Source organism: Cervus canadensis, chromosome 22 (genome assembly GCF_019320065.1).
Source record: "Cervus canadensis isolate Bull #8, Minnesota chromosome 22, ASM1932006v1, whole genome shotgun sequence".
NCBI lineage: Eukaryota > Metazoa > Chordata > Mammalia > Artiodactyla > Cervidae > Cervus > Cervus canadensis.
In genome coordinates, this window is record NC_057407.1 from 43718964 (window position 1) to 43733267 (window position 14304).

The following is a 14304-nucleotide window of genomic DNA, read 5'->3' on the forward strand; positions in this document are numbered from 1 at the left end:
GTTGAGAGGGCAGCACTGACCATGTGTAAAACAGACAGCTGGTGGGAAGCCTCTATACAGCACAGGCAGCTCGGCGCAGGGCTCTGTGATGACCCAGAGGCGTGGGAGGCGGGGTGGGCTGGGAAGGAGACTCAGAAGGGAGGAGATACATGTGTACACAGAGCTGATTCACACTGTTGTACAGGAGAAACTAACACAACACTGTAAAGTAATTCCACTCCGATAAAAACAAAATAAATACCTGACCAGAACCAGAGGAAGCCCAACCTCCACAGACAGCCATGTTTCATTATACCAGAAGAGTAATCGCTCCTTCCCCACAAACACAGGCAGTTGTTCATCACTGAGAGTAGGACTTGATAAAAGACAATAATCCCCAAAAAGCCAACTAGAAGAAGGAAATCTGGATTTCTTTTGAGAGCACAGACCTGCACGGTGACAAGCCCGCTTTACCCTCCAGCGCGGAGAGGACTGTGCTGTGTGAACAGGACACCCGCAGTTCTGCCACGGGACGGCCCGACACGTGCACCCCCGCCTCTGAAAAGGACCGTCATCCCATTCACAGACCTCAGCGTCAAAGTCGGTCACAATTCTGGATTAGTCCACTACTCCAGTGGAAAAATACACTGGCGGCACAAAAATGCTGACAGTTTTTTGTTTTCTTTCCAAAAAGATGAACAAAACAAAAATGAGCTTTGCTTCTATTTTCTGAGCACTCCAATGTGACCTCCTCTCAGATTAGCAACATAAATAATAGGAAACAGCATAAGAAAATACGGTAAAGGAAGGCGTAGATACTACAAAGATTCTGAAGTAAACAATCATTAATTTAATGACTCTGAAAAAAAATTCTATAGCAATAAAGGTTAGGGCACAGTAGAATAAAAATGCTACAAGATATAATGTGGGTATATTTTCTGTACCTAAGAGATGAGGAAACTAAAATTTAGAGTTAAGTGATTTCCTCTAAGCCATAAAGACAGCACAAGAGCCTATGTGTTCTAATTTCTCTGGTTTCTTACTGCTGCTTCCTGAAACCTAGAAAAGGCTAGGAAAAGCCTGCTGGATCTATAGGTCTAAGTAAATAGTAACAACAGAACAACCACAACTTGTGGCTTAAATTGTGTACATTCTAATAAATAAAAAGTCCTTTTACAAGCCTCCTACGTAGCAGATATAACAGGAAAACCTGACAATATTATTTCTGCTACTAAACTGGCCATCAGCTGTGGCTGTTTGATCTACAGGGTCCTTTAAGAGAATGTCTGTTTTCGAAGGATCAGACACCAACCACCACCAAAGAGGGGAACCGGAAACGGATGCTTGGGTGCCTCTCTTCTGACACCCCCACTCACCTGGATGGGTACTTCAGTGAGTAAGCAGCAGCCAGGAACCCACCTAGGTTGTGTCCAAGCAAGATCATTTTGTCCAGTCCAAGGGCACATCGCCACTCTTCAATGGATTCCACAAACTGATTCTCCACTTCTTCTGCATCACTGTCAAATCTGGGTCGACTACTTCGTCCAAAGCCCAGCAGGTCAAAAGCATAGACAGGTCTATTGGTGCAAAGATCGCCAAAATTCAGTGCCCAGAGTCCAAGACCTCCTCCAAAACCATGAAGGAGGACAAGTGGAGTCTTATTTGAAATATTATGAGAGAGCTTCAGTGTCCATATTTTATTTCCATTAGATATACGAACGGATCCTTTTTTGTATGTGCAGGGGACACCTAACGGGAACATAAAAAGAGAAATTCTGTTTAGCCTCATGACTTCTGAGAAGGGGAGTAGTCTCAGAGCAACTGGAAATTAATCACCTAGGAACCACCTAGTATGCATTTACATGATTTTAGCCTTTATTATGTCAGCCCTTAAAAAAATGTACACATTTTATTGAACCAGGTAATTCTTAATGACCATATCTCACACCTTAGTAGGAAGAGCTATCTCAGACAAGTCTCAAGTACCTGTGTCCTAGGTTTCCTGGCAAGTCATATTAGCTCTTTGGACTTCCTTACACATCCATCAGTGGAGGGTGCTGGAGAGGGACATAGTGGTCACTGAATCCATTATTTTAAGGTCTCTGGCTTTACCGACAATAACAAAGTAACAGTATCTTGTATGTGTAGAACACTTGAAGGTTAAGCATTAAAGATTGAAGTCAGACTCAAAAGAAATACTTTTTCCTAAAAAGTCATCATGAATTTAGGGAAGGATTAACAGCATGCGTATTGAACATGTGTTGAAATCTTAAGTCACCACAAGGTTTAGTAGAAAAAGATCACAGGGTATGGAAGGAACTCTTCAGTGTGAGTGCTGGGTAGTCTGAGTTCAGATCCACAAAAGTAAATACTTCAGAGAAAATAAACAATCACAGTTGTGTAGATAAAACATCGTTCTTATCCTCAGTGCTACAGGACTAAATACTTTAAATCTCCCCCCAAACTGACTAAAGATGGAACTAATTTGAAATCCTTTTACCTCACATTATCAGTTGAACAGCTACACTTTAGATATATCCCTTAAAGATTTGCGCATGTATGTCTGCAGGGGACAAATACCGGAGAGCCACGAGTTTCTGCACTTTCACCTGAGAAATCACTTTCGGTTTTGTCCCCACATGGTGGCCGAAAGGGAAACCCAGCAATTGTTGAGAATATTAAGAGTCCACGTTACCTGAGTGAAGGGAAATGACAGCAATCTGGAGAGGGAGGTGAGCTGGTGTTAGTGCCAAGCCCAACCACACTGGCATTTTGAACACAGATATTGTGTGAGTATTCTCATAAAAACTACTGTGACCTCTATGAGAGCTCATCTCACTGTGCTCCTGTGTCTGACACGGGAGCGGGGGCCAGTTCTCCTATTTGCATCCCTAGAACCTAGCAGGAGGAAATCAGTATGTTCATTAGATACAGGAAATGAGTTCCTAGCGCTCCCACCCTGTTTTAAAAAAAATCTCCAGACAAGAATTTTTTCATTTAGTAAACCGCAATGACAACCTTCCCAGCTTTGGAGAGAACAAGATTACCCAATGGAGTTTCATGTTAAAAATCCATGTAAAAAGGCTAAATGTCCCCTTCCAGGGATATATCCAGTTACGGTCACTTTTTCCTTAATCATTCAAATTTACAAAGGAAATTCATTTGCAGCAGAGAGGATGAAAAACAGGTGTAAGTACCTGTACAAACATACACAATAATCACAGATGTACACCATTTAATCTCCTCCTCTAAACAAAACTACACAGTAAAGAACATTACTTGAAAGTATATCCACAGATACCTAGGAATACTCTGAGAGTACACGTGTGGGTAAACTTCAGCACTCACAAGAAACAAGAAAAACAAAAAAGTTTCCGTACTACTATGAATGCCAACATAAAGAATCCTACAATCCTAGAACCAGAAAGAATTCTAAGGATCACCACACCCACTTCCTCTTATAGGCAGAAACTAGGAGACTGAGAAAAGGGACTTGCCCAAGATCCTGTAAACCCTGGCTGCAGCCCTGGGCTTAGAGCAGGTTACATGGCTGTACTCCACCATCTGTTCCAATAGACAAGGCTGCTTGCACCACAGCACCTGCAGAATGCTCTCAAAGCACCCCTGGTGAGTTGGGGACCCTTTCGGGAGGCCTTCCCAGGTCAAAACTATTTTCAAAATACTCTCAGACGTTACCTGTTTTTTCCACTCTCATTCTCTGATGGGTATACAGTGGAGCCTTCCAGAGAACACATGGTAAGTGATGACCAACAGTCTAAATGCAGAAGCACATATAGGCATCCAGGGGTCTTACCTTAAGCCAGACATTAAACAGATCTGTAAACTTGTAAACAATGTTACTAGTCTCTATACATTTGTTCAGAAAATAGCTATTTTTAGAAAACGTTATTTAAGCTGCAGTGCATTTATTGCTAGGGTTTTAAAGTAAATTAATAAGTTACCACAGTTTAAATTATACAGCTTTAATTTTTAATACAGTAACTATTAATAGCTATAACCGCTAAACAAAGACCTTTGAGGTACTTCTTAATTGAAGAGTATAAAAGGACCTCAAGACCAAAAGGTTTGAGAACCCTTGACTTCTTTCCACACTTACATACTTACTGATGACATGAAAAAGGAAAAAAAGTTCTTTTGCCAACAACTAACACACCACAGAATCTTATCTTCAGTTTCAAGGCAATGCAGTATATGGGACCTATTTTAGTAAACGGCTCAGTTCACTTACAAGAAGAAAACCTTACATTTTAAAATTTTCTCTTCAGCTTCTTTAAGGTGTGAGGTTGACGTAGGGCACCATGTGGGAAGCCAACCAGTTAGCCATCCTGACCTAGAGCATCAAAACAAAATACAAAGAGGTGAGTTCATGCTCTTCTCAACTCCCAACTGCTGCACAGGGGGAAGAAAAGCAGAATAGAAAGCTCACTGTGTGATAGGGAAGCTGTCTGCAGGTGACAAGTCCACCAAATAGGTACAGAGCGCTGTGATAAAGTACTGAGATACAGACAGCTTCAAGCTGAGAACCTCCATGTAGATCTCAAAGTCCATCTTACCTCCATGGACAGTCACACTCCACACAGTCAAGTAGACTAAAAATGGACAGAGCAAGAAGAAAGAAAAAAGGCATTCCCCCACCCCACTGCCAGACAGTTTATCAGGGTGGAAGTACAAAAAGTCAAAGACCATGAGTTCGATCATTTCAATGGCAAGTTCACAGCAAATGTAAAACACATTTTCTATGAGGGCAGAGAGAAGAGAAACCTTACTAAAGAATGAGATTTAAAAAAAAAAAAAAGGCTTCAAATCTCATGGTTAAGAGTAGAACACATTCCTAAAACAAATGCAGAGGTCGGGCCCATGTACAATCTACCATAGCATGACCTGGGTAACTATTAAAAGCTTTGGATTCCAGCAAACAGCAAATGATGAGAATGTCCCAGGCATCTGGTGGGAGATAGCTAAACAGAGGACGAGCAAGCAGGCCTTGGGCAAGAGGTGAGGAAAGGTACAGTGGGGCTCGTAGCAAACAGAGGGGGAGCCTTCAAATCCTGACTCAGCAGCAGACGTAGGCACATCCTGACAGGACGCGGGACATCAGCGGTCACCTGACAGCTCCCAAGCGCTCGGCACTTGACCCGCATCACTTAAAGTGTGACCTTTCTCATGAGAGAAAAAGAATTCAACAAGAGGAAGCAGGTTCCAGATGAGACACAACAGCCAGAATGAAGGCTCGGGCAACAGGGATGGAGACGAGAAGATGAGGAATGATGAAAAATTAAACCAGGTGAGGGTAAGAACTTATAACTAGAAGATGAATAAGTTCTGGAGATTGAATGCATGGCATAGTGATTACAGTCAACAATACTGTACGGTAGACTTCATAACTAAGACACCAGATCTTAAATGTTCTTACCACACACAAAAAAGAGAATTATGTGATATGGTAGAGGTGATAGCCAAGCTATGGTGGGAATCATGCTGCAATATATAAGTGGATAAATCAACACAGTGTGTATCTTGAACTTAACAATGTTACATGTTAATTATATCTCAATTTTAAAAATAAAAAAAAAAAGCAAAAAAAAATCTAATGGAAGAAACAGGAGACCCAACAACTCTAATACATGATAGAATGAACTCACTCTACAGTTACTTATTAAGCACACACTATCTTTACAGAACTATTCTATTCACTTGGGGCATATCAGTTACCAAACAGAGCTAACAATGCTTAATTCTCCCTAAAGGGATCAGGAAGTTGTTTTTGGGCTGGATCTTCACAAATAGGATTTTTCTTTCTTTTTTTAAAAAAATACATTTTATTGAAGTATAGTGGACTTACAGTGTTTCAGGTGCAGAGCAAGGTAATTCAGTTATACAAATACACATTTATTATTTCTGAATTTATTTTCCATCATAGGTTATTACAAGATATTGACTACAGTTCCCTATGCTATACAGTAAAACTTTGTTGCTTGTTGACTATCTATTTTTTAATTAGAAATATAGCATTCTATTCATACTAAGTCAAATAGAATCAAAATGCCATAATTTTTCCAATTAGGCAAAAATTCATGTTTCTAAAATACATATATCATACATATTTACATATATAATGTATACAAAAGCTTTTCTACTACACTTGATAAAGGCTTGAAAAAGAACATCCAAAAAAAAAAAAGAAGAGATGGAGAAACTGGAGAACATAAACTAAATGAAATGGGAGCACTGAATATGAAATACAAAAAATGAAACAAACTAGATAAAAGTAAAATATCATCATATAGTCCAGTTGTTTATAAACACGACTGCTACATTAGAAACATATCTGGAGCTCTGGAGAAAAAAAGTAATACCTGAGTATTTGTACTTTTCAAAAAATTTCAAGATAATTCTGATATGCATCTGGATTTTAAAAAGTGATGACAGGTTCTATTAGATCCTAGTTTTGGTGATACGGAGTTCTATTATTTTTCTGTTGATCAATCATGATACAATAGTAATGACTAATACTATGATCATAGTTATGTAATCACAATAGTAAAAGATATTTATCAGCTTTCACAATCAATAGACAAAAAATAAAAGATAATTACAACTGCAAGTCATAACTGGAACATGACTAACAATATAAAATAATTACATACAATTTAGGGAGGGTCAAGCAGAGTGATGTGGTAAGTGGAAGGGCATAGGTGCACATGTTTTCATCACCCAGCCAGTCTATGTCTTTTGGCTGGTGCATTTAATCCATTTACATTTAAGGTAATTATGATATTTAAGGATATGTATGATCCTATTACCATTTTCTTAATTGTTTTGGGTTTATTTCCTGTAGGTCTTTTCCTTCTCTTGTTTCCTGCCTAGAGAAGTTCCTTTAGCATTTGTTTTAAGGCTGGTTTGGTGGTACTGAATTCTCTTAACTTTTGCTTGTCTGAAAAGTTTTTGATTTCTCCATCAAATTTGAAGGAGTCTTGCTGGGTAGAGTATTCTTGGTTGTAGGTTCTTCCCTTTCATCACTTTAAATCTTTCATGCCATTCCCTTCTGGCTTTTAGAGTTTCTGCTGAGAAATCAGCTGATAGCCTGATGGGAATTCCCGTGTAATTTATTTGTCATTTTTTTCCTTTTTGGTTTTAATATTTTATCTCTGTCTTTAAATTTTGTCAGTTTGATTACTATGTGTCTCAGTGGGTTCCTCCTTGGGTTTATCCTTCCTGGGACTCTGTACTGCCAGAACTTGGTTGACTATTTCCTTTCCTATGTTTGGGAAGTTTCCAGCTATCATCTCTTCAAATATTTTCTCAGGTTCTTTCTCTCTCTCTTCTCCTTCTGGGACCCTTACAGTGTGAATGTTGGTGTGTTTAATGTTGTCCCAGAGGTCTCTTAGGCTGTCTTCATTTCTTTTCATTCTATTTTCAATTTTCTCTTCTGTGGCAGTGATTTCCACCATTCTGTCCTCCAGGTCATTTATCCATTCTTCTGCCTCAGTTATTCTGCTACTGGTTCCTTCTAGTGTATTCTTCATTTCTTGTTTGTTTGCTCTTAAATTCTTCTAGGTCTTTGGTAAACATTTCTTGTATCCTCTCAATCTTTGCCTCCATTCTTTTCCCAAGATCCTCGATCTTCTTCACTATCATTATTCTGAATTCTTTTTCTGGAAGGTTACCTACCTCTACTTCATTTAGTTGTTTTTCTGGGGTCTTATCTTGTCCCTTCATCTGGGACAGAACTTTCTGCTTTTTCGTCGTGGTTGCTGCTGCTGCTGCTAAGTCACTTCAGTCGTGTCCGACTCTGTGCGACCCCATAGACGGCAGCCCACCAGGGTCTCCCGTCCCTGGGATTCTCCAGGCAAGAACACTGGAGTGGGTTGCCATTTCCTTCTCCATTGTGTGGAAGTGAAAAGTGAAAGTGAAGTTGCTCAGTCATGTCCGACTCTTCACGACCCCATGGACTGCAGCCTACCAGACTCCTCCGTCCATGGGATTTTCCAGGCAAGAGTACTGGAGTGGGTTGCCATTGCCTTCTCCTTTCATTGTGGTTAACTTTCTGTAATATGGTTTTTGTTTTAGCCGCTGCAAAACTGTGCTTCTGTCTGTCCTCTGATGGATGAGGCTAAGAGGCTTGTGTAAGCTTCCTGATGGGAGGGACTGGCATGGGAAAAATTGGGTCTTGCTCTGGCAGGCGGGGCCTTGTTCAGTAAAGCTTTAATCCAATTATTTGCTGATAGGTAGAGTTGTACTCCTTCCCTGGTAGTTGTTTGGCCTGTGGCGACCCAGTCCTGGGGTCTACAGACTCTATGGTAGGATTAATGGTGAACTCCAAGAGGGTTTACACCAAGGGGGACCTTCCAATGCCCCCGTTTCTGCAGTGAGCCCCTGCTGACCCACGCCTCCACAGGAGGCCCTCCAACACCAGCTTTGGTTCAGTCTCCAGTGCGGTTACTGCTGCTCTCCTCTGGGTCTTCGTGTGCTCAGAATTTTGTTTGTGCCCTCAAAGACTGGAGTCTCTGCTTTCCCTCATCCTCTGGAAAGGCTATCATCAAATCCCGCTGGCCCTCAAGGCCAGATTCCCTGGGGATTCCCAGTCCCTTTGTCAGATCCCCAGGCTGGGAAGCCTCATGTAGGGTTCAGAAACTTCACAACAGTGCGAGAACTTCATTGGCATTATTGTTCTCCAGTCTGTGGATCACCCACCTGGTGGGTTTGGGATTTTCATTTTATTGTGATCGCTCCCCTCCTACCGTCTTGCTGTGACTACTTCTTTGTCTTTGGACGTGGGGTGTCTTTTTTCTGGTGGGTTCCAGCATCCTCCTGTCGAAGGTTGTTCAACAGCTAGTTGCAATTTTGGTGCTCTCACAGGAGGAGATGGGCACACATCCTTCTACTCCACCATCCTGAACCGAAACCAGCGGATATTCTGAAAGCTGCAGTGGCGGTTTAGGCATCCCCCGTGCAGGAAAGGCATGAGCACGTGTACACAATGAAGCATGCCGTGCATGTGGCGAGCTGACAAGGGCCCTGTTGCCAAAGGCTGCTTTAACAAATTACCACGTGCTTCAAGCCACAGAAATTCACTCTGTCACAGCTCTGGAGACCCGAAGTCTGAATTCAGGGTCACTGGGCTGAAACCTAACTGCTGGCAAGGCCAGCCTCCCAATAGAGGCTCTAAGGGGAAAACTCTTTCCTAGTCTCTTCGCGGTTCCGGTGGCTGCTGGTATTCCTCAGCCCGGAGCAGCATCACTCCCGTTACCTGTGCCCCTACTACCTGCCTTCCCAGTGCTGCAAGTCTTCTGCAGCAGGAAGTATGCTCCAAGGTAGAGTAAATACACCCAGTAAATAGTAGTTATTATACTGACAACAATAGCTATGATTCACTAACACTGATGAGGCATAAAATAAGAGTTTTATATAAGGTTCAGAGGGAGCGCAAAGATAAGAATTGACAGAGAATTGTCATTTTACATGAACTGCTTGTCTCAAAGGTGAGGCTACTTCCAGTTGAGCTGCACTGGGACCTGCAGCCTTGCTCCAGCCTTTCACTTCAAGCTTTAATGTCATTTTTGGCATTTCTTATTCTCTGTCCTCTAGACATATAACATTCCCTGTCCTCTTGTTCCTGGACCTGAATATCATGGAATACACCTCTCCCCTTCTTCCCATGATTCATTAGCCTCTTATCAACCTCAGATTAGATTCCATTTCTCCCACATACCCAAAGAGGACTAGATCAAGGTGGCAGGATGGACTCCTGTAATCAAGCTCTATTTTCTTAATTCTCAAGTTGCGTCCTCAAGCTCACATTTCCTCATCAGTATCCTCACCTAACTAAAATAGCCCTGAAGGTGAGGACTCACTGCATGCTCAGTTTCTATCCCAATACCTAGCATGTTAATATGCCTTCATGATATGAAGTTTTTTGCTTCACCTTAAGTGTACTGCTTGCAATGAATTAGAAGTGGATGACTGTGAAGCTCTCCATCTTAATATACAACTGGATTACACAGATGTATGTATGTATGTCAAAATTCAGCAAATGAACACATAAAACTTAAGCATTTCATCATAATAAAATTTTATAACAAAAAAAAAGGTAAAACAGTCTGAATTTGATAATTGGTTACAAAGAAGGGATAATAGAGGATTCCTAGGTTTCTGTCTGAGATGCCACCAATAACAATAGAGAATACATGAGTAAGAAGAGCTGTGAAGGACTTCTGTAATGGTCCAGTGGTTAAGACTTCACCTTCTAATGCCGGGGGTGTGGGTGCAATCCCTGGTTGGGGAGCTCAGACCCCACATGCCTTGTGGCCAAAAAAATGACAACACAAAACAGAAGCAATAATGTGACAAATTCAATAAAGACTTCCACAATGGTTCACAACAACAACAAAATCTTTAAAAAAGAAAAGAACAGCATTGAATAGAAAAACATGCTAAGTTCTGAATAGGTTGATACAGCATCTACCACATTTTTCTAGGGTTTGTAGGCTCATCCTACTGCACTTCCCTTCCCTATAAAATTTCTCTAGGCATTATGTATAACAGGTGCTCAATAAATAATGTTTGCTGAATGACTAAGTCACTCACAATCCAAGATACTCTCAGTTCGGGCTACACCCATTTCACAGACGCGAACACTGAGGTTCAGAAATGTCAAGCACCAAGCCCCAGAGTATACCGCTAGTAAGTTCAGTTCAGTTGCACAGTCATGTCTGACTATTTGCCACCCCATGAACCACAGCACGTCAGGCCTCCTTGTCCATCACCAACTCCCAGAGTCCACCCAAACCCATGTCCATCGAGTCGGTGATGCCATCCATAATTAAATGACATAAATAGAGATGTGACTTGAACTGAGTGACTTCAAAACTCTTTTCTCAGGCGACCACCTTCCTTAAAACGCCTGAGGAGTTGTCATTACTTACAGAACAAAGTCATATTCCTCAGGCCCGCGCAGAAGATGCTTCACATTCCATCCATAGATTACCCTCTCCTCATCTTAAATCTTTTCACACTGTACTTTTCCAGTACCTCGTAACTCCCCAAATTTCATAATATTTTATGCCTCTGTGGCTCTCCTCCTGTCCAGAATACCTTGTCTTTCCTGAGATACGTACTATCCCTGATCCTGATGCCAAGAGTCATTAGTCACTCCTCTGACCCTTGTCACAGATACAGTTATTATTATTGCTCTGGTTACTTGCTTATGTATTTATTTGCCCTATTGCACTATGAGCATAATAAATGCTAAACCCACGTTTAACGTCATTCTTATATTGCCAGTGCCAAAAACACTAACTGGCTGATGGCCATGTGAGTGCTTCATAACTGTGTGTGTGAAATGAAGGCCTTGGTCATAAGAAATAAAAGAAGTGGATGAAGGAAGGCAAATAAAGATCATTTCTATAGGCAGAGAGCACCTCCAGTACCACCAGTTCCCATTAGAAGATAGGATGCGGGCAAGTTACAGGCCTGAACCTCCCAAAACAAAATAAAAAACAAACAAATGTCAGTGCAAAAAGGTCAGTCAAGAAAAGGGTAATCAACAAAATGAACAATTTAGGAAGGTGATCGGAAGCATTGTCCTTCACACTTTTTTTCAAATACATATAATTTTTCCTTTTTATCTGCTAGTCAAATTTCTTCTTGTCTTTTGATCTTTAGATATAAAGACTTCATAGTAAGTTTCATAACTATGTGTGCATGTATGCACATGAACACACTTACACACAGAGGATTACAGGACAGGACTATAAGCAAACTGGGCTTCCCAGGAGGCTCGGGGGGTAAAGAATCCACCTGCCAATCCAGGAGATGCAAGAGACTCAGGTTCGACCCCTGGTTCAGGAAGATCCCCTGCAGCAGGAAATGGCAACCCATTCCAGTATCCTCCCCTGGGAAATCCCATGGACAGAGGAGTCTAGCGGGCTATAGTCCACGGGGCCACAAAAGAGTCGGACATGACTGAGCGACTAAACAACAACATAAGCAAATGTACTTGGTCAGGTTTTCATGGCAGGTGGGTTATACTGTGGAGATAATATGTGAAAAGAAGAATGCTGGGGTTCCGGTTCTAGATGGAAGATCCTGCTCTGATCTCCTCCACACACACACTGAATCCACAGCTATAGATGGAACAATCTCCTCTGACAACAACCTAAAAGCTGGCTGAGCAAGCCCTCCATAAAAGGGGCACACCTAGAGAGAAACCACTTTGAAGCAGGTGGGAAAGGCTGAGACAGAATCTCACTGTAAATCCTACTATACAGCACAGCGACCCACAATCAGGAGGTAACACAAATCCAGAGCTGCTTCTCCCTGAGGAGAAAACAGCTCATAACCCACATAGGGCTCCCTGACTTTACAGACTGGCACCTGAAAGAGGAGCCCCCAAAATGCCTGGTTTTAAGGCTCAAGGCCATGACACACATGGGGGGTGGCACACCAAGGAATGGTTCTCAAAGGGCTTGTGTGTAGCCTCACGGGCACCAGGGCCCAGCCCAGAAGCAGCCCTCTGAAAGCACCCCGGGTTCATGTGAGAGACTCGCTTCCTAGTCTTAACCCAGTTTTTAGGTTTGCTATCCAGAGGACACCCCTTCTTTCCCTGGCTCTGGCAGAGGGGCTTGTGTTCCTGGGTGCCATGGGGCTGTAACAATCACAGAGACAGTTCTCGGAGACTACCACCCCCAGGACACCACACAGACGAAACCCACCCCTCATCTCTCTCAGAAGAGGCCTGTTCACTTGTCCAGGAGTTCTGGCCTAAGGAGCAGGCTTCTGGTGTGGCGCACATGAGCAGCTACAGAGGTGCGTTCATGGAGCGCAGGCTGGGGGATGCCATTTTACACTCACCCTGCCTTGCTATAGCTCACCAGCATCTTCCAGAAGGGAGTTTGTCCAGTCCACTGGGGCCCTGATCTGCATGACTGCTGCCCAGGGGACACCTCCAGATCTGGGACCAGTGGGGAGGCTTCTGACTGCAGTCCCATCGCACTTCTATTTCAGTAGGGTTTTTTCCCCTCTGAGGTTTTATCATGTTTTTTCGTTTGAAACATATTCCTTTGTTTCCTCATTTTGGGTGATTCTCTGTGTTGGTTTCTATGCATTAGATGAAAAACCACCACTTCTCCCAATGGTAAAGGGTTGGTTGCAGGAGATGAATCTTATTGTTCAGCCCTGCCCTAGCTCCTGGCCATCTTTCAATCCTTTGTGATTGTCCAAGAAGCTAATTTTATTTTTACTAGTTCCCAGTAGTTGAGGGTATGCCAACACAGTGTCCCAAAGGGGAGGATCTCAGTCAGCACCTAGATTTAGGTTGACTGGAAGCCAAACACTCAGGTATCAGTTTTTGTTTTTTTTTTTTTTTCTTTTTTTTAAAAATATGGAACGCTTCACGAATTTGCATGTCATCCTTGCGCAGGGGCCATGCTAATCTTCTCTGTATCGTTCCAATTTTAGTATATGTGCTGCCGAAGCGAGCACCAGGTATCAGTTTTTAAAGAACACAACAAAAGCAAAAATAAGCAAGTGCAACTACATCAGACTAAAAAGCTTCTGTGCAGCAAAGCAAACAATCAACAGAACGAAAAGGCAACCCACAAAATGGGAGAAAACATCTGAAAATCATAAATTTGATAAAAGGTTAACATCCAAAATACATAAAGAACTCATGCAACTCAACAGCAAAAAAAAAAAAGTCCAGTTAAAAAATGGGCAGAGGATCTGAATACACTTTTTGCCAAAGACAACATACAGATGGCAAACAGACAGATGAAAAGATGCTCAGATCACTAACTTCGGAAAAATGTAAATCAAAACCATAGTGAGAAAAAAAAAAAAACCATAGTGAGATACCCTCTCACACTTGTTAGAATGGCTATTATCAAAAAGGTAAGAAAGAAAAAAATGTTAGAGATGATATGGACAAAAAGGAACCCTGGCACACTGTTGGTGGAAAACAGTATGAAGTTTCCTCAAAAAATAAAACTACCCTAGGATCCAGCAACTCCACTTCTGGGTACTTATCTGAAGACAAAAAAAGTAACTTGAAAAGATACATGAACCCCAGTGTTCACTGAAGCATTATCTATAATACAATGGCCAAGATACAGGAAAACCTAAGTGTCCATCAACAAGCTGACAGAGAGTGTATGTTACACAAAACATATACATAATGGAATATTATTCAGCCATAAAAAAGAATGAAATATTAACATCTGTAAAACATGGGTGAACCTAGGGGGTATCATGCTAAGTGAAATTAAGTCAGACAGAGAAAGACAAATTCATATGATCTCACTTACA

At 41.8% G+C, this 14304-nt stretch overlaps 1 protein-coding gene and 1 non-coding gene across 3 annotated transcripts in view; both read right to left on the reverse strand.

The window, feature by feature from the left end:
- ABHD5 (abhydrolase domain containing 5, lysophosphatidic acid acyltransferase) overlaps window positions 1–14304 on the reverse strand; it is a 39185-nt gene that overhangs the window by 15370 nt on the left and 9511 nt on the right. Inside the window, exons 1-3 of one of the 2 annotated variants that reach the window (XM_043442088.1) lie at window positions 4245–4330; window positions 3676–3793; window positions 1356–1728 (exon numbers count right to left, since the gene is read on the reverse strand). In XM_043442088.1, the coding sequence (XP_043298023.1) occupies window positions 1356–1728; window positions 3676–3694 (392 nt within the window). In that variant the 5' untranslated portion in view covers window positions 3695–3793; window positions 4245–4330. Of the gene's footprint in view, window positions 1–1355; window positions 1729–3675; window positions 3794–4244; window positions 4331–14304 lie in introns of those variants that run through there. The other variant, XM_043442087.1, reaches the window with a different exon arrangement.
- Window positions 13376–13482, reverse strand: LOC122425251. Its single transcript, XR_006264787.1, has one exon. It is a non-coding gene; the product is annotated as a U6 spliceosomal RNA (small nuclear RNA).